The 24618-nt window shown below is 41.1% G+C and overlaps 1 protein-coding gene across 1 annotated transcript in view; it reads right to left on the bottom strand.

Moving 5' to 3' along the window:
* Armc2 (armadillo repeat containing 2) overlaps window positions 1-24618 on the bottom strand; it is a 105132-nt gene that overhangs the window by 55685 nt on the left and 24829 nt on the right. Inside the window, exons 5-8 of the mRNA XM_019209201.1 lie at window positions 23684-23876; window positions 11007-11083; window positions 6823-6921; window positions 2868-3043 (exon numbers count right to left, since the gene is read on the bottom strand). Of these exons, the coding sequence (XP_019064746.1) occupies window positions 2868-3043; window positions 6823-6921; window positions 11007-11083; window positions 23684-23876 (545 nt within the window). The remainder of the gene's footprint in view (window positions 1-2867; window positions 3044-6822; window positions 6922-11006; window positions 11084-23683; window positions 23877-24618) is intronic.

Below are 24618 nucleotides of genomic sequence, written 5' to 3'. Positions count from 1 at the left end.
AAAAAAAAAAAAAAAAAAAAAGGTGAAAAAATATGGCATTATGCACAGGAATTGCAGCCTGCTTCATAAAGATCAGCAGTTTCCCAGTCCCTCCACTATTTCCGTCCTGCTTTTTCTCCCCAGACTGCTCACTGAGCCCTTTGGCTGCTGGCTCCCTTGTTCTACTGCCAGCCTTAAAAGACAGGGGTATTTTATTCACCTGCTTTCCCACTATTAAGGAAGAACTCTTGATAAAGTCAGTTTTCATGATAGGGTAGTTTTTTCTTCTTATAATGAAAGTAGCACTTTATTGTACTCAAAGCAAATTTAGCAAATTAAAAAAAAAATAAGTGGTTTAAAAATCACTCATAGTAGCCAAGTGTGGTAGTATACCTGTAATCCCAGCACTCTGGGAGGCTGAGTCAAGAGGGTTGTAGAGGTGAGCCAGCCTGAGCTATTTTAGTGACTATGAGAATCTTGTCTTGAAAAAAAGAATCAAACAAAGAAGAAGGGCTGAGAACACAGCTCTATGAGAAGGCCTGGGTTCAATCCCCAGAACTAACGCATGGGCTGCTAGATTTTTTTCCCCCCTCTAGAATACAGTTCCATTCATACTATGCATATGTTTGTACTCTTTAAAACAATCTTAATATATTTATTTATTTATTTTTTTTATTGAGTTTATTGGTACATTTAGGGATACAGTACAGTTACATTCATTGTTGGGATCATGTACCTTTACATGGCAAGTCTTGATTCTCATTTTTTTCCCCTTACCTCTGCCCTCCCTTCACCCCCTCCTCCCCTCCCCATCTACAAACACTTTATTTTCATCTTTTCATTCTCTCACATTTTTTTCTTTTCCCTTTTTGTTCTTCCCCTACGTATCACACCTTCCCTACACCTTTAAAAACAATCTTAATATAAACTGATGTATTTTTGTACCCTTTTTTTAACTAAAAAGATTAAAATTTTTTAAACAAATGTCTGGCAAATCTCCATTTAACCAAAGAATGCAAGAAATCAGAACAACTAACATTATGCTCTCTGAATGTGTTGAACTAGAAATAATTCACATATCTGAATTATAATATTAAACAGGCAGATAAAATAAATACTGGCAGAGGTGAAAAGTTTCTTAGTTTCATGTATCTTTAGTCTCTGCTGATTCTTCCTCATCAATTCTTCTGATGTGGCTTTTCAAAACCTGCACATGGAAACCCTCAAAGAGGCCTAGCCTGTGTAGGTCTTGCCGGCAATGATACATTCAGGTCAAATGGTAGATAGGAAGTTGGACTTAATGGTCCCTTCTGACCTTATGGTCCTCTAGTTAACTAGAAGGCACAAGCTACCTAACCCTGTACTCTGGAGTTTAACCCACAGTCTTACCTTCATTCAGCAAGGCACTCAGTGTCACCAAGAAGGCTTTGCCCAATTACATATCTAGTGTAGAATTTGTTCACTGCCTGGGAGATCACTTAAGTTTTGTTTTGCCCTAAATTAGTTAAATTGTGCCATGTAGAGTGGACCCTTGACTTAAGAACTTGATCAGTTCCTGGGGACTGGTTGTAACTAAGTCAGTACAGCTGAGATCTGGATGTTTACCTGGGTACACTCTATAGATAACAAGAGGCAGATGAATCTTCCATTAACCTAATTAGCCCAAGCTGTTTGTGTGTCAGGCTGGTTGCAACTTGAGGGTCCACCGTATGTAATTGAGTGACACCATTAATAAGATAAATTTTTCTCTGCAAAGCATTATAGAGCTCGTGACTTGCTCATTTCTTTCTTGGCTTGATGTGGAACATGTCCAGGATCCAATGAAAGAGCAAAAGTAATCCTTGGGTGTTGGCAGCCTGGATCCTGCCAGGGCAGCTACACCAACGGAGCCCTAGGGTTAAACCACCATCCCAAGGACTTTATACACGGAGTCACACGTCATGATTTTTAGTTTAGGATGACAGCTAAGTAAGAATGTAGCTTTCTCAGAAGTATATAGAACATGTAGTCAGAATATTCTGCTTTATAAAAGACTTCATTATCTAAGACACAGTGGCCTCTCAGTAAGTACACCAACACTCACCTGCACTGTGTACTTTACGATTTTACATTATGTGAATTACGGGGAGTTAACATAAAGCTCTTACTTTTATGAAACCAGGAAACAAAGCTTCATTCATTTGTTTTTGCGGCTCTCTTAAAACATTCTGTAATAATTGTAGCTTATCTTTTGGTTCCAACTGTTTATAGCTTAACAACAAAGTGCTCTCCTCAAACAATGGCATCATTTTGTTCTAGATAAAGTTTCTACAGACTACTTGGTGTCCAGACTTTTCTTCCAACACTTAACTCTCGCCCCTCTCAGTGGACGTTCTGTGACCACCGAGGGCAATTCCTGCAGCACATGCAGTTGTTTTCCTCTTGTACGCTGGTTCATAAAGCACCTGGCTATTGTGTCTGTGACCCAAATTAAAGTTATATCCTAAATCATGAGGCAGAATCAAGTACTCAGAAAAAACCAGGGGACAGAGACCATGGCCTGCACTGTCCAACAATGACCCTGGTCATGTTGCTTGTTTTGAATATATTTCTCATTGTCACTTATGTCTTCCCTTTCCTACTTTTTCTTTTTTCTTTCTTTTCTTTAAAATCTAGCCACAATCTAAGTGTAAGAGTAAATAAGAACAGTTTCCATGTACTCAGCCTTAGCTCCTTAGAAAAATACTTTTCAGTCAAATTCTTGGATGCCAGTTCGTTTACCTGAATTTTTTCAAAATTCTAAACACAGGCACTGCATTTCTAATCTTTGTAATATTTACAAATAGAGCATTTAACAAATCAGGCTTGTATGTGCTACAGCTACTAGACCAGAGGAAAGAAAAACTTACTGCTAGGATAATTTTTGCAAGTTTAAGGCTGAGCAAGTCTGAACCAACATCAACTAGTTTATAGAGGGTCTTCAGGAGAATACGTCTTCTCTTAAATTTATTTCCAAGCATGTTTCCTCTCTCTAAAGCATGATGAAGTTCTGTGCACGTGGCACAAACCGTTTCAATGTTTTCTTCTGTCAGAGCAAAGAGAGTAAAGCAACATTTACTAATTAAGATTAAATTTTCAAGTTGTCTGATACAGTGTTGGTGAAAACCCTATAGTTATTTCCATAGACATTTTAAAATTCCTGAACTCTATGTTTGCCATTGTTTTTTTTTTTTTGTTTTGCCACAGGGTCTTGCTATGCAGTTCAGGCTAGCCGTGAACTCACAGCGATCTTCCTGCCTCGGTCTCCTGGGGGCTAGGATTACAGGTGTGCACCACGATGCCTGGCTTTAGCTTTCTTATATGACTTCCATCTGCTTGACTTTTTTTCCATCTCTGATCCATCTCCTCTCATGTTGACTTATTAATCAGTCAATTAGCTTATCTAGAATAGACAGTGTTTCAACAAGTGAGCGTATTACAGAATGGAACTGGCACCTATTTCAGTTGGTCTCCTTTATTCCAAATGCCCTCCAACTAGACCTGCACACTGCTTGCATCTCTGCCTTCAACCCTTCGTGACAGTTCTACAGGCCTAGAATGTTCTAGAATGTTCTTATCCTTTCCCTGATGACTTTTGGTTCTTCAAGTCCATGTTTTGGCGTCTCCAGAAAATTGTACTATTTCACACTCAAGAAACATTACCTTGTACTGCTGCTTACTTTCCACATTTATATGTGTGTGTTGGGCTGTGTACCCAGTGCCCTCAATAGATCTCATGCTAAGTAAGTAGGATGCCTGTCTTACATATCTTTGAATCAACAGCACACAGTATGGTGAGAATATTGTTCACACAGTCTGTAACACAATTGCACACATATTCATTTTCTAATATATCTGTTGATGAAAACATCAATATTTTCCTATGAAAATGACTGTCATCTGATAAAAGAAAGCTTTCACAAAACAAAAGCTCAAAATGTCACTGAATCCACTATCGTCCGAAAAGAGAAAAATGAAAAGGAGATTTTAGTTAGGAAACATAGAACATTTTACTTTATAATTATGATTTTAGGAAAGTCATTTTTGAAAGTGGTAGCTATCACGAGAGGCATACAGGAGTAAAAGTAGCACATAAAAGAGAACATGAGGGGAAATAAAAGAATCCAAGATATAAGGTATTATATTAGAAATATTATCTCTGATAGATTCCATCACAAAATTTAAAAGTAGGAAACCAATCTTAAATAAATACCATAATGTGCTCTTAGAAGCCCACATAGAGGAAGTGTGTGCCGGCAGAAGGAAATGACTCAGGACATTTTTAGCTCTTTTCAACAATAACATCTAAGAAAAAATTGTAAACCTCAATAGCTAAGTAACCTTCAATGCCTTTTGGTCATGCACTTAAATAAATGAATTGGTGGGAAATGACTTAGACCAACTTTAAATAAAGGAAAAAAGTCTGAACTCTATTGTATAAAACACGTTGTGTTGTTTTATTCTTCTGTGACTGGCTGTTTCTTCACAAGCCCCAAGTCCAGGCATGGGCCACTCACGAGCTGTGGGTGGCCCCAGGGTCTTTTTCTAACTCTTCTCCCCTCTAAACCCTTCAGCTTGCTTGGTTTTACTCAAGAGTAGTATTTTTAGCTTAAAAAGAAATTAAAAAGTAAGAATCACAGATCCAATTTTAAACTACTGATGAAATCAGCCCTCTGTACCAATTAGTTATAATTGTTATACATAGTAACTTTCCCCCACAAGATACTTAGTAGTTAAAAAGGGAAAATAACAACTTTACAGAGGACCACCCTAGCAGACACCACCTGGTCTAAGTGCTGAAAGTTCCCATCCCAGAAGGGGAACAAAGGCATCCCAGACCTCCAGACACAAGGCCCTGAGCAGCACGTAGCATCTCTTGTGCAACGTATGGGCCCAGGTGCCCAACCTGCCTCATTGTGAGAAAATGCCAGACAACCCCAGCTCATGGATCTATGCAATAAATGGCCTGTGTTCCTCAACTATGTCAAGCTCATAAAAGAGACGGGATGAGTGACTGTGGTCCAGGATTTTCTTTTTCTACCAAGAAAATTACTGGGACAATTACTTATTTATATGGTAATTTCTACCTATGTAAGAGGTCTTAGGAATATGGGGTACCACATTGGTTACTTGTTCTCAATAGGTTCTAGAAAGATAAAAATTGTGTGTGTGTGTGTGTGTGTGTGTGTGTATGTGTGTGTGTGTAGGGGTAGAGAAAGAGGGACAGAGAGGGAAGGAGAAATGATAAACAAATGTGATAAAATATTAATATTGGGGGAACCTGGGTAAAAAGTATATTGGACTTTTTAGTTATACTTGCAACTTTTCTACAAACCTGGAATTACATCAAAAGAAGTTGAAAAGCATCCCAAGGGGCTAAGTAATTCAGTCTCAACACCATGTGCTGTTTTTAAAGTTGTCCAGGAAGAACGACACCACATTTCAGTGTAGAATGGTCCTTCTAAGGAAACACATCCACACTTTGAACCCCAAGCCCCTTGGCTCCTTGGCTGGTGTCCTCAGTTCACTCTGCCGGGACGTGAGCAGGGCAGAGCGCTCGGCATCCTCGTACATCCTTCTGCCTGAAAACCTCCTCCAAGACAGACCTCAGTGATATCTCTCCCCACTGAAGTATTTAATTTTTTACCCCTTCCCCAGTCTCACTGCTGATCTTACTAATTTGTGCACAAGTCTCCCTAAAACAGGGCCCACGGTGCGCCTGGCATGCTAGCAGGAGGGTGAAAATTAATGACTCTGGAGAGGAAACGTCATCGCACTCATATTCCTAGGATTTAGGAATGCAGAGGACTCTGGAGGAAATCTGGTCTCATCTACCCCTTGCCTGACAGATGGACACTCCTGAGCACAGAGTGTAGATAATTTTCCACGCTGCACAGCTAGCAAGTAACAGCACCAAGACCGGATGCTCTGACCCCAACAGCTTCCCTGCTAGCAGGAGCACAGCCCGGCAGCCACAGGGAGCCAAGGAGGGGAGAGACTGGAACACGTAGGGGAGGTCTTGCGCATGCGCCGCTGCTTCTGGAGGGCTCATTTACCCTGTTTCTCCTGGAGTGTCTTCCTGTGGCTGCCATGTGATTTGTGCATCCAAGGAGCACTCATCCAATAATTCCTACCCAGGGCCTGCTGTGCTTTGGGTGCCAGGCAACAGGCTTGGCACTGGGGCTACGGCCACAGCTCTAGGAGGGGAGCCTGCTTCACCCTCAGAAATGGAATCTTCACGGGGCTACAAAGCGGGAGAAGGTGGGGAAGACGTCCTCGCCCTGGCTTCTCATAGCCTTGAAGGGACCCACAAAGCATTGCGGACCTTCACTCTGCAGTGACAGGGCTTGGTACAGGCCACTTCCTGTGATGAGTGGGGCCCCCAACAGATGGGCTTAACCTGGGAGAGCAGGAGAGCTGCACGGCTGGATCAAGAGAGACACGGGACGGTTGTGCAGGATGCCTTCCCTGAGACGCCTTCGCTTCCAGAGTCCTGAAATCCTTTTTAATTCTATATGAGCAGTCTCCCTAGAGAGGCTAAATAAATATCTCCTTGAGTAGAGGAGGTGATCATTATCTGTATTATAGAGGAATTTTAGAAGTCAACTTTTTTGGTGCATTTAAAGTATAATTTTACTCACTAAAATTTTAATTTACATGTAATGTTTAATACAAACATTACTGGGTAAATAAATAGATGACTTCATTTATTTTGGAACATGTTCACAGAAGTGAGAGTCAAAGTGTACTAAATATATCAGGGAAATAGGGAATATATAAATAACCCCAGATATTTTTGATTTAAAACAAGAATTGTTGTTTTACCCTTTTCTAATTCACGCAAAATTGGTACGATCCTTGTATTCCAAAAGACTTCGTCTACTTCTATTTCAGTATCCTTTTCTTTCAAGTTGGCTTTTGAGACTGCAAAACAAATTCACAGTAGGATAAAGAGTCATGAAAAGTGAATTGTAATAGAGCTCAGTCAAAAGCATTTCCTATTTATCACTAAAATTAATAAACTACAGAATTAAATTTCACTTTGTGCCCCACCCAATTAATTCTAATTAGAACTACCAGTCTTCTAATCAAATCACCCTAAGTTAAACTCAGGTAAGATAATAGAGAATCAGAAAGTTAAAATATGACTGTGATAACTCATAACATTAAGCTTTGTGGACACTGATGGCTGTCAGTAAGGTAAACTTTTGAGTTTTGAGTCTTTCTTTATTCCTTTTCATTGTTGTTGGTGGTGGACCAGACAGAGTGTCACTGTGTGACCAAGCTGGCCTTGAACTCAAAATCATCCTGCCTCAGCTTCCCTAGTGCGGGGATTATAGACTTCAGTTAATTTTTCTTAAATGCACCCCTCTGCTATTGAGTAGACAAATACCTAATAAATACATGAAGAAATGTTCAACATCTCTGGCCATTAGAGAAACACAAATTAAAACAAAACCAAGATTCCATCTTACTCCAGAAAGAATGATTGTCATCAAGAAACCAAATAATAAATGCCAGCGAGGCTGTGGAGGAAAAAAAAGACAAAACAAAACAAAACAAAACTCCTCTACGTTGTTGGTGGGAAAGTAAACTAGTAAAACCAGTATAGAAATCAGTACGAAGAATCCTCAAAAAACTAAAAATAGAAATTCAATTCGACCCAGCTATTTTCCTTCTAGGTATCTTCCTGAAAGTGTTACAGGCATCTTATTTCAGTAATACATGCATACTGTGTTTATAGCAGCAGAATTCAGAATAGCTAAATCTTGGAAGAAACTTATATGTCCATCAACAGATGAATAAATAAAGAAAATGTGGTACTTGTACACGATGGAGTACTACTCTGCCATAAAGAATAAATTTGAGTCACTTATAGGAAAATGGATGCACCTCAAGACCATAAGTTTAACTGAGAAAAATCAGACTCACAAGCTTAAGTGTCACGTGGTTTCTCTTGTAGGAGAAACCCAAAGTATAAATAATTTAAAAAGCAAAATAAAAGATAGATAATAGGAAATATAACTTTTTTTTGTAAATGGGGGAGGGAGGCAGCAAAGGAAAGGCAAGTAAAAAGAAGTAAGATGCGTTATGTACATACACCGATTCCCATGTGTGAATGTGGTTATTATGTACTACAGACATGCAATTTACAAAGAAATGTCTGGGTTTTAGAAAGGAAATGTGGCATGCATGCTGCATATTGCATCCATCCTCACAGGCCTTCCAGCAGAGCACCCACGAATGCCCACCCCACCCTATTACAGCTCAGATGTGGTACTCCCACTAGAGGGGTCTGAAGAGTGTTCCAACTGTCAGAGTTTTGGGACCTCAGAATTACAGATAGAAGATTGTAGACCATATGTCAATTTTTTTGACTCATTATTTTTATGAACCTGTCTTAACTTTGACAAATCATATACATGAATTTTCAAAGTAAACCTGAATATTCAAGCAATATAAAAATGGCTACCCACATGTCAAGGTAAACTATTGAAAGCCCAAGGTATGTGAATAAAGTCAACACTAATCAAGGTAAGTGAAAAGCCAGAAGATGAGAGGTCAATCACCATCAATTTAGCCAATACGTACTTATGATGAGTTTATTAGAAATACAGATTTAAGCCCAGTGCGTACAGATCACCATTTTTACCTTCTATGCAATGTGGGAATACAGTAGTGTTATGAGAAACTATGATTGTTGACTTGTTTCTCAGGACAAACAGAATCAATTACATGTTGATCCCAGGAAGAGGTGAATTACAGGAGTGAGCTAGAAGTCACAGAAGAGTTTATTTAACCCTCCCACAACCTTCTGAAGGTTTCTCAGACTTGTTTTGTCTCAGAACAACAGTCAGGCAGACACTGATATAAGGTTCCCATCTCCTCTTCCTGCTGGGAATCCCCATGTGTAGTTGTTTCTGGCTGTGGCTTTTCATTCTTCACCCTACACATCTCCTCCACCTCCACTCTGTACATATCTGTAAGTTATGCGCCAAACCGAAGCTTTTCAAGACACACACACACACACACACACACACACACACACACAATAATAGGGTTTGTCTCAGTCTTATGGAACAGCATAATATTTTAGAAAGCACTTTCATCTAGGTTCACAGTTTGCTAAATATAAAAAAATATGATTCAACAGGAAATTGGGTAAGTTAAGCAAAAAATTCCACATGTTTTTTAAGATTGTGCTGTCTCAGCGGTTATAGTTGTTAACCACAGCTTTGAGTTCTGAGCACAAAAACCAGACACAATGTTAGGATTGGCTGATGTTTTTAGCATGTAAATGTTAAGGTCCTTAGCAACAATGCTGCCTCAGAAATTAGAATATCTAAGATTTTCCTAAGTGCTAGAGCAGTTCTTGGTGGCCTCAAAAGCCATTAATTGATTAGAAACTAGTTTTGAAGAGAATTATTTTCCCCTTTTTTATTAGTGTACATTTGCAGTACATTCCTTGTGAGGAGTTGCCATATGTACCTAACACATCTTAATTCCTCTGTTTCATCCCCTTTCCCTCCCCTCCCTACCCCTACGCCACCTCTGGATCCCCTTCCCATTCGAGAAAGCTCTATCTCCCTACTTTCCAATAGCTAGCTTTTATTTTGCTTTTATTCATTATTTGAATTTCGCATATAAATGAAACTGTGTGATATTTAAGCTTGTGAGTCCGATTTATTTCACTCAACATTATGGTTTCAAGGTGCATCCATTTTCCTACAAGTGCCTCAAGTTGATCTTTCTTGAAGGAAGAGTAGTATCCCATTTGCTTTATCCATTCACTTGTTCGTGGACTTATAAGCTTCCTCCAAGATTTAGCTACTGTGAATTCTGTTGCCATAAACATGCATATGCATGTTTCTTAATCAAATATTAGTTTTGCATGATAAAATTTCAAATATAAAGAATATAACAAACAGCTGTGTACCTACAACTAGTTTGGCCAGATATTAACGCTGTGCTGTATTTTTATCCTTCCCCTCAATTTGAAGAAGTACAATATTGCAGACATAGTTAAGAGTCTCTGTGACTCTCTCTATCCTCTTCCTCCTTCCTCCTCTGGAGGTTACCAGCTTTTCAATTTGGGCGGAAACTGGTAAAAATGCTTGGCTTTGCATGCTTACCACATGGATCTGTAACCCAGAATTTATGTCATTGCTTTTGCAACTTAATTTTATATCTATAATTATGGGTTTAAAAAAATAAAAAATTTATTTTATTTTATCCCACCCCCCAATCCTCTGTCCTCCTTATGTACAACAGCTTTGTTTCCATTTTTCTTCTATTTTCATTTTTCTCCTTATCCCTTCCTTCCTAAAGTTGTTTATATTCATTTCATTTGATGTTATCAACGTACTTTTTTTTTGGTACCAGGGATTGAACTCAGGACCTTGTGCTTGTGAGGCAGGCAGCGGCACCACTGAGCTAAATCCCTGGCCCAGTACTTTTTAAACTTTTCTTACAGTCATATTTCATTCTTTGAATACATTTGTTATTATTTCTAGCCTATACTTTATATTGCCTAATTTTCACAATTAGTTTAAAGCCTGAAAGGGCTGTCTTAACATGGTTAATAGTTTAGATAAGCAATGATTTCAAACTCAAGTTTTGAACCCAAGAACTACGATGATACCAACTGTTTTGCAATTTTCCAAATGCTTTGATTAAATCGTTTCTGTAAATTCATCAAGACTGTAATCTATCAATATTTGAAGCACCAGAGTTGGTAATGGTAAGGTTCCTGTAAACATAATACAGATATAAAATTAAACATAGCCCGGGATTTAGCTCAGTGGTTCCGCTGCCCACCTTGCAAGCTCAAGGACCTGAGTTTGATCCCCAGTACCAAATAAATAAATAAAATTAAACACTGATTCCTGGCCAAGGTGGACACAGCTCCTAGAGTTTCCACACCGGAGACAATGTCACACATCTTCGGGGCAAACTTTTCCAAGAGAGTAGCTGTGGACGAAGGTGTGCTAGGAATGTAATCATCTCACCTGCTTTGGTCTCCAGCCTGCGCAGGTCCGAGCCACTGGGGCACGAGGAGGCTCTGGCCCTCCTCTTCCCCTGGTCCCTAAGAGGAAGAGGAAGACACAAGACACTCAGTGCACACAAGGCATTTCCATGTAGGTAAGTGACAAGTTGTTCATGTGCCTGTTCTGAAAAAGCCACAAAGAACTGTTTGTAAAATGGGGTTTGGGGCTTTGTATCCTGTTCTAATTAGCTGTTGATTTCCAATTATGATTTATCCTTGAAAAACAAGTCATAGTGGCATCACAGTATGAAGTACAGCTATGAGAAAGAACGGAAAAAAATGAATGCAAAATTTACTTTGCAAATCAAAAGAATTGGTTAAGGATATGACCACAAGAGGGCACTGTTACAACATGAAACAACGCCTGACTCCCAAAAGCCTACTGTTTGCAGCAGGGAGACCTTGTTCCTCTCTATGGATAAGGAAAATGTCTCAAACTGGCCAGATCTGCCCAAGGTCACACAGCAGGAGCTCCTTTGGAAAATTTTTCTTTTGTCCAAATCACTTATCTTTTCATTACATTGCAAGATGATCTGTCCTATTTCCATTTGAAAATTTAATACTCTAAGAATATTTTCTTGGAAATTCTTTACAAATTAAAAACTTGAAGATACACTCAGGCAGTCCCCAGATAAGAAATATGCTGGATTCCAAATAAAAGAGTGGTGGTGGGTTGATAGTAGGATCTCACGTTCAGGTTTTAAAAGTCAGACTTAGTGTCAAGGCTGTCTCTGAAAGATACAACTTCTCTTTAAACTAGAGCTGATGCCTAAAACCACTTACTTTTAAATATCTGTATAAAATTCCAAGGCAGAAAGCACTATGGGATGTGAGTGAATTTTACAACAAAATTTCTCGGATGGCAATCTGATGTAATATTTGCTCCCCAAATGCATCTAGATGTGGCCATCATTGCTGTGAACATTGGTATGCACGTCTGCGGCTTGTACTTCCTGTGTAGCAACCTCAGCGAATGTTCAGCTTGGCCTTTACCACTGGAGATTAGCTTTTCCAAATATCTTCTTTTTCCATAAACATGTCCTTTAAAAATGCTTAACATTTCCTTTTATCGTAGAATACAGAAAAAATGAAGCTAAATTATTTTAAAAGTCTGATTCTCTGCAACAACTGCTCTGATTTTGTACAATAAAACATAGAATACAATAAAAACATAGATTGGGGTGCAAAATGTTCCCAGGCAACTAAACGGATATGGAAAGGGGACCTCTAAAAAGGAGGCACAAATAAAAGCAACTCGATCCTATGAACAGGTAAAATACCAAAACTTTGATAGGTTGTAAGATCAAGCAAGTTTCCTTATTTACCACTTCTACAAACAAGGGCATCAGAGAACAGAAGCAAGTCTTTCCTTTTAATAACACCTATCCTAAATAACTATTGAAATGAAACAAGAGAGTTTTCAACCAATGGCTTTCCAAAGTCTCCAGTCCACTCTCCCTGAGGTCATGGCCAGGGACGAGGTTGCCTCTGGCAAATGCTGGGCCGTGCTGTGTCCTACTGGTTCTCAGAAGGGTAGTGGATTGGGATTAACCACTGCTGTTTCTGGACTCACCTGCCTGGACTCAAGTCCTAGGTTCAACTTTTACCAGTTTTGTGACTTTGAAAAAGTCACTGGGCTTTGGTTTTTCATCTGAAAACGAGGGTATTTCTTATCCTGTGCTAAGTAGAGGGACTGGCACACTAGAAGAACTTGAATTGTCAACATTATTTTCTCTTGAGTCTGAGCAGTCCATTGCTGGGCGTGAACAGATACGGTACTGTCCTGATGAATTTCAAAGTCTACTTAGTGGAGTAGAGAGAGGGTATTTCTTATCCTGTGCTAAGTAGAAGGACTGGCACACTAGAAGAACTTGAATTGTCAACATTATTTTCTCTTCCTTTTGAGTCTGAGCAGTCCAGTGCTGGGCGTGAACAGATACGGTACTGTCCTGATGAATTTCAAAGTCTACTTAGTGGAGTAGAGGCATAATTTTTTTTTAACATGGAAAAGCCCAACAGAGTCCCTAAGAAAGGGTAGGAGGTAAAATTCAGTAGGTTATAAAACTAGAGGGTGCTGAGGAAAAAGTGATTAGTGAGTTCGGAGGAGCAGACTGAAAAATAGGCTTATGGAGAATAACAGATGAACCAGCAAATAACAATACCATTGTCAGAAAGAGAGTAGTGAGAGTGAATCAGGTAAAGGGGGACACAAGAAGTCTGGATGTCAGGGCAGGGATCAGTTGCACAGTGCCAGCAAGATAGGCATAAACAGTTCCGCTGGGAAGAACTGAGGACAGCTTCCTGAGACTCTAGGTAGAGTGATGAACCCAGACCAATGGGCAGTAAAATTGCCAAAGGTTCTTAGAAAAGGAGAGATGGGACTTGGATTTATGCAGTGACAAGAGTATTAAAGAGACACGGAGAGAGCTAGGTGTGGTGGTGCACACCTGTAATCCCAGAACTCCAGAGGTTGAGGCAGGAGGATCGCCACAAATTCAAAAAGCCAGACTGGGCTACCTAGGGAGTTGAAGATCAGCCTGAACTACACAATGAGACCCTGTTGCAAAAAATTAAAAAAAAAACAAAACAAAACAAGAGGGTGGGGAGAGATAACAAGGACAAATATTTTGAGTGTGAGCCCACAAATGAAAACTTGAGATGGTGTGATTGTTGATTTCAGGCACCCAAACAGAATAGAGTTGTGTACAGTGGTTCACGCCTGTAACCCCAGCACTGTGGGGGACTGGAGATCATAAGTTCAGGCTCGGCCTGGCAACTTAGTGACTTAATGAGAACCTGCCTCAAAAAAAAAAAAAAAATCAATAAAGGGATCAGGATACCACTCGGTGTGAAGGCCCTGGGTTCAATTCCCTATACCACGGGGAAAAAAACAAAAACAGAAACACAATGCAGACTGGAGGAACAGGACAGCCAGGCTGCCATCACGCGAGGGAGGCTTAGGAGGCAGAACAGTTTGAGGGCTCAAGCAAGTCTGAGTCTTGCCTTGTTGAGTTTCTGATGACAAATGGAGCATCTGGAAAAGAGATGTGAAAATCGGGAAAAGAGGTCTGGGGAAGATCACAGTGGCGTATGGGGAACCAGGAGAGCAGCTGTGAGACCAGACCCTGGGGCCAGGCCTCGTCAGACAGCCGGGGACAAAGGCATCCAAAAGAGGTGGAGAAACAAAACATGGCCTCATACAGTCCAGGGAACAGCAACCGAGGACTGGGAAGGAGGTCCAGTCTGGCCGCTGAGCTTGGTGGATTTCTGTGGAGCCGAAACAGGAAGTGTGAGCAGGAATGAGCGGCATCGGGAAAAGAAAACCCTCCTTCACCGAAGAAGAGGAAGAACAGATGGGCCTCTAGACACCGCAAAATCTGTTTCCCCGTCACGTCTACTCACTGGTCTGGCTACTACTCACTGGAGCCTCATCCTCCTTCCTCCTGAAAACCCCTCACGTCTTTAAAGGTGTTGCACTCATCACCTTAAGCCTTGTCCTGTGCTTTTCCTCTCATGGTTCTACCACATATGGCTGTGAGAGCGCGGTGGGAAAGGCTTTGAACCGAAGCTTTGCTTCCCTCATCTGTGAACGAAGGGTGGTGAACGAGGGTCCCCGATGTAAGGCTGCTGTGAGGATAAAATGCCATCCCACGTGACTGCCAAGTCCTCAGTAAACTCCCTGTGGCCTCTGTCATCATGGGAGCACTAACCACCTCTGTGCCTCCGCCCTGCTGCACAGGATGCAGTTTCAAACTGCCTGCCTCCTCGGTTACTCCGAGAGTCAGTCTGTCTGGACCCTGGCACGGAGCTAACGGGAGGACCAGAGGGGCAAAGAGAAGAGGATGAAGTCATGCAGCCTGAAACCATGCCGGCATTTCGGCGGCCACGTCGTGGTGCTGGTCCTCACGTGCACAGGCAAGGCAGAGGTTCCCATCTGTGTTTGACCTTTACCTATTCTTATTAAATTCCACTGTGTTGTACTTGTCGATGGGTCCCTGCCTACCAGACGTTTATATATATATTGATTCAGCCATCTAGTATAACTGCTCTTCCCAGTTTCCTGTTCCATGTTATCAAAAACCATAATTAAATTTTTTACAACGATTTTTGATGTATCCCAAATAAAACAATTCTGGAGATTGGCCTCTAAACCTGTTCTGTAACATTATTCTTTCTTAGAAGCAGAACAACATCCCACCAGTAGGGTGTCTCAATTTACAAATAACAAAAGCCTCAGTCTAATCAACTTAAGCAACAAGAGGAATTTAGTGGCTCACATAACCCAACAGTGGACCCGTAGGAGGGGCTTTTAGGTGTGAGCAGGGCCTTGGGGCTATGTCTGCAACTTCCTCAGCTCTGGCCTTATTTCTCTCTGTAATAAGGCTGGAGTCCCGACGAAAGCAATACGTACACATAGTGTTTGCAGGCCTCCCCTCTGCAGCCCCTGTGTTGAGGGCTATGAGCAAGGTCTCCTGTTCCCAGTCACAGACAAGAGTCCCACATTTCATTCTGAACAAGCAGCACCGAGCTCTGTGGCTGAGGCCACACTTCCCACCAGTGGGTGGAATCACTGTTGCCCGTGTGGTCAGTTGGTCATGGGGCGATTTCTACCCCATGGACCAAGTATACCCCCCTGGAGGAAAAATACACACCCTTAAAAATAGTCGAAAGTGCAGATTTTGCTACAAGGCAGCGAGTTCTTCCCCTTATCACAAGGGTCGGAAACTCTCTTTAAGGGCTGGAGAGTATATAATATATAATTTGTGACAGAATTTCAAAGCTGAGGCTACTCTGTATGTCCTTTTTGCAGCTACTTAAAATGTAATGATTTGAACATATTTACGTCATTCTTGGCCTGAGAACTGTAAAAAAAAAAAAAAAAGATAGATTAACCAGATTTGGCTCCTGGACTGTAGTTTACTGATTCTTACTTTAAAGCGATAACTACAGAAGGAAGAAAAAAAAAGGAGGAGGAAGAGGGGGAGGGGGATACTAATTTGAAATTAAAGGAAAAAAAATAAAAATATTGACTTCCATCTTGGAAAAAATTACATGTATAGAAATAGAAAAGGGAAATTTAAGAAATGCTTATGATACAAGAAAATTCTGCAAATTTTGAGCTGAACTTTTTTTTTGTCCTAAGAAAAAGTTTATTTTTAGGATTACATTCAAGGTGGAGGGAACTATTAAGTCAGGTAGTAAATATTTTAGACTTTGTAACCACATAGTCTCTGTCACAAATACTGAACTCTTCTGTTGGGATGTGAGCACAACCACAGGTGACAGGGAAATAAATGAGTGTGGCTGTGTTCCAATGACACTGTACTTAGAACAGCCAGTGACCCACAGGCCTGAGGTTGCTGACCTTTGCTACAGCTTCTTGATATTTTGACTGTAGTTTGGGAATGTCACCATGTCGGGGTGGTCCCTTCACTATTTCTCCATGGCCTGAAGAATCTCTTTCAAGACAAATTAGTACTCTTTCTTAATTACTAACCTTGAAAACAGAATTCTGCATAAACGGTAGCACACAAACACAATGAAATGAAAGGACCTGCTTTTAAAAGGATAACCATAAGATTCAGATTTAAGAAGGGCTTCTAAGGTACCCATAATGTTGGGCACCAGCCCAAGATTAAACATAAGCGCGAGCGCACACATATACACACACACACACACGCACATGCATGCACACAAATAAAGACATCCAAATACTTACCCCCATAATTACTACCTTCACTTACTTAACTACAAATACCCTTAGGTTAGAGTAAAAGTCTGCAGTTTCCTCATTCCCTTAGCATTCAGGGTATCCCAAGGTACCTCAAGTGACAAGCCCTTGAACTTCATGGCAGCCTTGAGGTTTGCAGCACAGGAAACAGTTGTGTGGTGGCCAAGGCCACACCAGCCTCATCTCTGCTTTCTGTCCCCAGTGCCCTAGGGCATGCTTAGCCTCATGTTGCCATCTTGCACCAGAACGAGTGCACCTATGTTCCAAAGTTCTCTGTTTCAGTCTCTCCCTCCCAAACTGTCCCACAGAACACCTCCTGGCGCACCCACCCCATCTAAATGATGCACGCCGGTGCCTAGGAGTGGCCTGAAAGGCCATCCATCATGTGTCCCCTGCCTCTCCGGGGCACACTGCTCAGCCCTAGGGCACACACTCTCAAGATCCCTCCTGCCACCACCACAGAAAATCCCACCTCAGCCTTGTGCTGCACCTCAGGAAAACTGGCCTTCAGGAGGTATCCCAAATCCCTCTCTTTCCGGGTAAACTTCCTGATCCTTGGAATTAGGTCTGTGATCTCAGAACTGCTCAGATGGTTTCTTTGGATTCTCCTTTCATTCCTTCTGCATTAGAGCTAACTCCCGAACAGTGCATTCCCATCACCTGGATATCGCGCAAGAATGCAGATCTGAATCCAGTGGCTCTGAGCTTGCGCATCTGTGACTCTAATAAGGACCCAGGGGTTGATCCTGCTGCTGCTGCTGCTGCTGCTGCTGCTGCTGCTGCTGCTGCTGCTTCTGCTGCTGCTGCAGGCTCCAGCCTTGAGCATCAAGGGCTGACACATGTGGAGGCTCCTCAAGGACAGGATCCATTTCTGCATCTCCCATCCCCTGACACAGAGCTCTGCTTACCAGAAACACTTAGCAAACGGGAACTGTCAAATAAGGTTGCCACTAAACAATCACTCTGGCCAATGCCTGTCTTTTCCAAATGGAAAGTTTCACAGCCACGCTACCCTTGATTTCTTAAAAGAAAATGACTTCATTGCTTTTTTAAATGACATATTTATTAATTGTTAAGGGGAGGCAATATAAATACAACGTTGATTTTTAAGAAATCATCTGAGATGTAACCACCCAAAAAGAAACATCATTAATATGTGGTATCATTCCAGGCATATTTTTGCATCTAGCCAGACAAATGACTGAAGAATGAAAGAACAGCGGTGTGACACGGAGGGAGGGAGGGCAGGTGAATGGATGCATTTAAATGGAATATTATCACCAAAAGTGTTAAGTATAAATTTTGCTGGAATTAAACAGAAAAATGGAAATTGACATGAAACTGAAGGAACTGTAGAACTTCAGATGAAGGGGGTCTTCACAAGAGATTTTAGTTTCTAAAAGATTTTTCTAAAGTTAAGAAAAAACAATGAAAATACATTAGGATGCTGAAATCATCACTTAAAAAAATATAGATTTCAATTCAGACAGTAACTACTAGAAAAATCCATTCCTTACTATGAAAGTGAAGAAATTAGTATTTATGCATCCTCCCAAGTACCACTTTTGGTCATTTATGTTGCTACTATACTGTCAAGGTTTCTGTTCTCTAACCATCATTTTCAGAATTGCTCAGTCTTAATTCAACATGAAAACAATGTCAATACTCACCATGAATGCTTTCACCGTGGCTTCATTTCTGCGTTTTTTATTCTCACTCATGTTTTGTTTTTTGTTTTTTTATTTTGGTCTGGGAGTTTTCTAGAATGTGCGTAAACAGTCTAGTCCTCAAGTTCATATAATGCTTTTTACTGAAGGTAACATGGGCTGGTGATATGATTCTTGGGTTATTTCTTCCTGTCCCAAGGACTTCACACACATTACTGTCTTTTGGCACTGAGCGATGTTCTATAAAGCCACGCGCCAGCTTGCCTTTTTTCCTTTTATGTGGCTTCCTTGTTCACCCTTAATGGCCATAGGATGCATTCTTCATATGCACACCCGTATTCAACATTCACTGAGCATGTACTAGGCACCGGAGAGTATTCTAGGCCTGAGCACAGTTGGAAATTTCTTAGTGTGGATCATTCCATACAAATTTTTATTGGGATGCCAAGCCCCTTTGGGCTTCAGATTTGAGTCCTTCCAGAAATTTACCATTATACTTTTCTTTTTACTTTGTTCTGACCTTAGTCATTCTCCACAGGTGGTGGTGGATGTTAAATGAGTTAAGAGGGGAAGCAGAAGAGGAGAAGGAAGAGAGTTCTCTTCTTCAGTGGGACACGCTCCCTCTTTCTCAACCTGTCTCAACCTAACTCATTTTCATAGCTTTCTTCTTTTCTTTTCCTATGGCCTTCTCTAGTCTGTGGAGCACGTCTCATTGCATTTCAGCTGTTTTTTCCCCAGTTCTTTTTATTTCTAATGTAGTTTGCTCTATGTATTTATTTTTCTTGCATTTCTTTTCTGAGTATCACAAGTTTATTTTTCATCTCCTCATGTGGGGTTATAATCTTGAGTCTGAATTCTTATAAGCCAAAGAGAGTAGTTTATTTTTTTAAAAGAAAATGATCACATTATTGTTAATGTCTATGAGACGGTGGAAACTATTTTAATTCTTCCATCCTTTTTGGAAGGTACTACCTTTGGTGATTCTGCTTTCTGTTCTTTACATATCTACAAGTCAATCTTATCCTAACATTATTTCTCATATTATTTTTCTTTATAGAATCCACAGTAGGAGAAAACTAGGGCACTCTGTAGCCTAAACTTTAATTTGTTTTCTTGAACATCCAATCACCAAATCCATTACTTTTGTTTGCCTGGGGGAATGTGTTCCCTTGGTGTGTACAGAGCAGGTTGTTGTGACTCTTTTATGCATTTTTATGCATGTTAGCCCCTTTGTACATGATAGGCTCAAGTTCTATTAACTGAGCTCCTTTTCCACACACCAAACACCCACGCCCACAAAGACACACAGTAGCTGGCTCACAGGTAATGAGGGGAGTGTCACCCTCAGTTCTCATTTCACAATCTGTTTCTTAAATGGAGTCTCTTAGGTAGCGCAGCTTTCTGTGGCCGGCCTATATCCTCCGATCTCACTGCTTTCGTTAACGCTTACTGGGTGCACCTTTGTAAACTAACATACTCACTCTTCATGAAATCTGTTTCTTACTCAAGGTCGGAGAAGGTTTGTGTCTGTTCTCAAATTATCTATTATTTTATCTATATTCTACAGAGTCTGGAACATTAACTAGACTTTTTGATTGCAATGCCCCAAGTAATAAAAACCTAATCTAAAGTAAAGGAAGGAAGGAGAGGAGGAAGGGAGGGAGGGAGGAAGGAAAGAAGGAAGGGAGGAAAAGAAATAGAAATAGAACATGCTGGCTCATAAAACAGAGCATTCTACAATGTTGGTGTGATGGAATCAGGCACAGCTGGATCTAGGAGTTTAGCATATCATCCTTGAACTGATAACCATCTCTATTCTGTGGTTCTATTCATTTACACCACCTCTCTCTCAGAGCCTCTTTCTATAAGATAATAAAAGGGGCATTGTGGGCTCCAAGGCCACATTATATTGACAGCTTGTGAATCTGGAGAAAGATTACTTTCCTCAAAGGTCTTGGAGAAAGACTTAGGAAAGGATTCAGGCTGCCTGGCTTGGACCACATGCCTGTGTCTGAACCAAGAGTGATAGCTGAAGGCTGGAGAGCTCTGATAAGAAGCCCTTGGACACACAGCTACCTCAGGGGAGCAGGGAGGTAAGGTAGGTCAGCCCTCACCTAAACATGGTCTGAATGGGATCTACTATATAGTAGAGGGCTTGTTCTCCATACAGAAGTGTACCAGGCAGACAAAAAGTCAAGTGTATAGTAGAATACAAAGTTTGCTCCATGCTGTTTGGGGTCTGAGCTATTTTTTGTTTTCCTTTGACATTTACTGCTGGTTTTCATTCTTTGCCTCTTTCATTCGGTTTTTACAAAATGCTTTGGCTTTGCCAGCTTTAGCCAGAGCCCCCTGGCTCTTATTTTTTTACTCCAACAATACTAAGGGCTTGACAGTTTTCAAATAAGGATCTCAAACTTGAGTAATCATTCCACAATTTCTATTAAGACCTAGAGGAGATGAGTGAAGGAACCCAGTTATTTCCATTTTTTAGCTTAGAAAACTAAGCCTCTGAAAGTGTTAGGAGACTTGCCAAGACCATATAGCTAAATCAAGTGTCTGAGGGAGAAATGGTCCTAGCTCCAGATTCTGGCTCCCAGGCAACCTGGACTTGCCATACTGACTGGTTTTGGGCTCCCCTCTAGGTCACTTTTCCAAGCCAAGGCAGACTGAACAGCATTCATGCACCAAGCCTTACAAGGTATTTAGTGTTAGGTTGGGCCCTTGGTAGATGGATGGAGATTACACATGTACTTCTCCTTAATCACAACTCGATTATTTTGCATCCGTGTGGTAATACCAAGCAAGAGATAATGCAGTATCATGGAGGAGCAACCTTGCAAGCCTTAAGCGAATTCCTAAATGGATACATGGAGGTTGGCACGATAAGCACGTAGGCTGAGGAGGACAGTTCCCTAAGTTCTTTTCTGGAAAGTTAAATCACCCCCAACATATTTTTTCCCTAAGTGCTAGAGATCAAACCCAAGGCCAGTGCATACCAGTTAAGCAAGTGCCCTACTGCTGAGCCACCTCCACCCCAACTACCAATTATGTTGCTTGCAATGATATCTGCCTTAGAAAATCCTTTTTCCATCATACCGAGCATAAAGTTAAACTCCAGGCCATCCCACGCCTGAATTACACATATTTTAAATAAACTGTTCCTTCCTCTCTCAAGCCCAAGGAAGCACTCAACACAAAGGCTGAAGAAGCCCACGAGGACCCAGCGATGGGAGTGAGTGTGTCCTCACTTGCTCTGGCCCCTTCTCATGATCTATGTGTTTATGCTTCTTCTCAACCCCGTCATCTCCATTCCCTGCCCTCCCTTCTCCTGTCAGCCCAGCTCCCTGACAAGTCTTCATTTTCCACTTTATGGTCTCAAGATGAAAAAAATATTAATTAAGGGTAGGGCTCTCACATCAAACTGGGAATACTCCACTGCATAGCAAAGATCACTTCTTGGAATTATTCACTTAAATATTTACAAGAAACAATTATCAAGTGTCCCAGACTGATTCATAAATGTAATTAATGAGAGAATTGCTAAGAGTTTCCATTTTCTCGTTTGTTTTAATCCTACTGTATAAACTTTTTGGTTGGCACTACTTCAACAAAATTCCACTCGGTGATGAAAGGAGGTAAAGATTCATAAAGCAGAAATGTTATTGAAAGTTAAACTTGCCAGGGAGTACTGCAAACCCAACTCAGACACAGTAATTATACAACATGAAAACCATCCTTACAAAACACAAAGAAAACGATTAGCGCTGCTGCCAATGCCTCGTCATTTTGGACAATCAGGAAGAAGTGCTTCTACTCCCTAATTGATGTGTCCTTTGCTGCTTATGGGATAAAATACGCAACTGAAATTCCCTTCTTGTCCCAGAATGAGGAAGGAATAATGACCTCTGGCTTGCTGGATTGTTCTGTAAGATCTAAAGTTTTGCAAAAATAAACAAACTAAAAGGCTCTTGTCTGGTTTTTCTAGTCAACTTTCATTACTCCAAGGATGGATGCAGCAAGATAAACATTTCCTTTTTGTTTTGGTCCTGAAAGGAATACAAGTTTTCCTGCTGCCTTTCTTGTTTCTGCTCTGAAGGCCACAGCCTATTCTTACTCACCCACTGGAAAAGATGTGTCTGCCATGGCCAGTTTAATGTTTTGTGTTCAACTCCCAGAGTCCCAATTTAAAGTTGTTCTCTTCCACTTAAGGAGACATTTCATTTTTCCTTTAATTTAAAAAATGTTCTGAATGCAGAACGACATGACAAGGACCACTAGGTTGCCTAATATAAATTCCATGTGTGCAGCGCTCTTTAGGCTGTGTAGGCAGACAAGGTCAGCTCGGCTACACTGACAGGCTGCCAAGCAGCTACTTTGGGGAAAAGTTTTTAGTCGCATGTGTGGACAAGCCAGTCAGACCCCAAGTCTAAAGCGAGAACAAGTACTTGGTCTTAAAATGGCCCTTGGAATGTAACTTGTTAAGCATATTCGAACTGGGCAACTGTCCATGATGACCCAATGGAAAAGTCCTAGGAAAAAATATCTAACTGAGTGACCCGGCCCAGACCAAGACCTTCTGGATATCTTAGCATCACCTCTGGCTGGAGCTGGGAAACAGCCGCTTCTCCCTAGTGTCTCACTCTGGCCTCTGATTATTCAGGCTTTTTTAGTAACATGCAAGGGAATAATGCCCATGGTCCATTTAGAGAACATCTGTTTGTCACAAGCCCTAGCTAGGGACATGACATGAAACAAAGTCTCAAACACTCATTAAAGAGTGACTAATGGAGGGATAGCATAAGTAACAGGAACCCAGAGGACTCTGCTGTTTTAAATACTCATTTGTACAATTAATATGTGGAGTTAAGCATCAGTGGACCAAACCTAAAAGAGGTAAGGGGAGATTCCAGTCCAGGCAAGAATCCCAAATAACACACAAACAGAATGATCAGTCATCACTCACAGGCTGGCTCGAACAGTCCAGCCAAACCTAATCCTGAAAAGTCCTATGAGAGAAGCATTTTGACAATTAAAAATAAAAGGTTCCCCAAGGATTAAATAGGAGAGGAAGGAAAAATCAACTCCATCAGCCACAAAAAGAAATCTCTCCTACTCACTAACTTAAAATGTGTTTATTATATAAAGTAGAAAAAAGCAAATCCACCATCTATGTAAGACAAAGGACAACCGGTAAGTGATACAGTTACCCTGACCCCAAAATTCAATAAAAAGAATACTGACCCTCCATTTCTCAGATGAGGTGGCAAGGATGTTCCTCTGAACACTGCCTGCTCTTTGATTTCTCTGAAGCCTCCATCATAAGTTAGTTGAAGTGGGTGGTTTTGTAAATGGCCAATGGCATTTGATTCTGTTAAATAAATCCCATTTGTTTTCACCGTCGAAACTGTCTCTTTGGATTCCACTGTCTTCTTTGCTATAATAATCAAGGAAATGTTTTGTCAAAGCATTTCTTGTTTTAGGAATCGCTACCTTTCAATATTTTTAATCTAAGAGCTTGCATAATTTAAAATATACACCATCACCTCTAGAGGTAAAATGAGCAGGATCGTGACCTATTCAGCAGTGTCCTAGGCACTTGGGGTGCATCAGGGACAAAACAGAAATCCATGACTTCATGGGACTCACATCCTAACAGCTGTAAACTGATAAGCCGTCCACTATAAGGGAGATATAATGTTTTAAGATAATAAGTGCCACCAGTAAAACAAACAGCAGGAAAGTGGAGAAGGGTAGGACTGGGGTGGGAATGGGGGAAGACAGCACTTCTAAACAGAGGGGCCTGGCATACAGCAGGGAGGGTGGACACCACCGCCATCAGAGGAGGGGCGATAGTATTTTGAGCCGGGGCCCAGCTGGCACAGAGGCGCAGAGGCAGGAGTGCACCTGAGGTGCTTGAGGAGCAGCAAGAGGGGAGCATGACGGGAGACAAAAGGGGAGGCCGTGTGAGGGGTAGGACACAGGGCACAGAGGCTTGGAAGGGCCTGTTATGCCCTGGAGAGGGGAGGGTGTGGGCACATTTACAAAGAGGAGTAAGACAGAGTTGCAGAAAGATATCCTGCCTCTGAAATGAAGCATGTATTGCATTTAAGGAAGCAAATTCTTAGACTTACAACACTTTCTTATCAGCAAACTGTCATTAGGAATACACTATTTTA

This window comes from Fukomys damarensis, unplaced genomic scaffold (genome assembly GCF_012274545.1).
Source record: "Fukomys damarensis isolate Sample0158 unplaced genomic scaffold, DMR_v1.0_HiC HiC_scaffold_14, whole genome shotgun sequence".
In the NCBI taxonomy this organism is placed as follows: Eukaryota; Metazoa; Chordata; class Mammalia; order Rodentia; family Bathyergidae; genus Fukomys; species Fukomys damarensis.
Note: the sequence above shows the minus strand (reverse complement) of the source record. Positions and strands in the feature narration are given on the sequence as shown.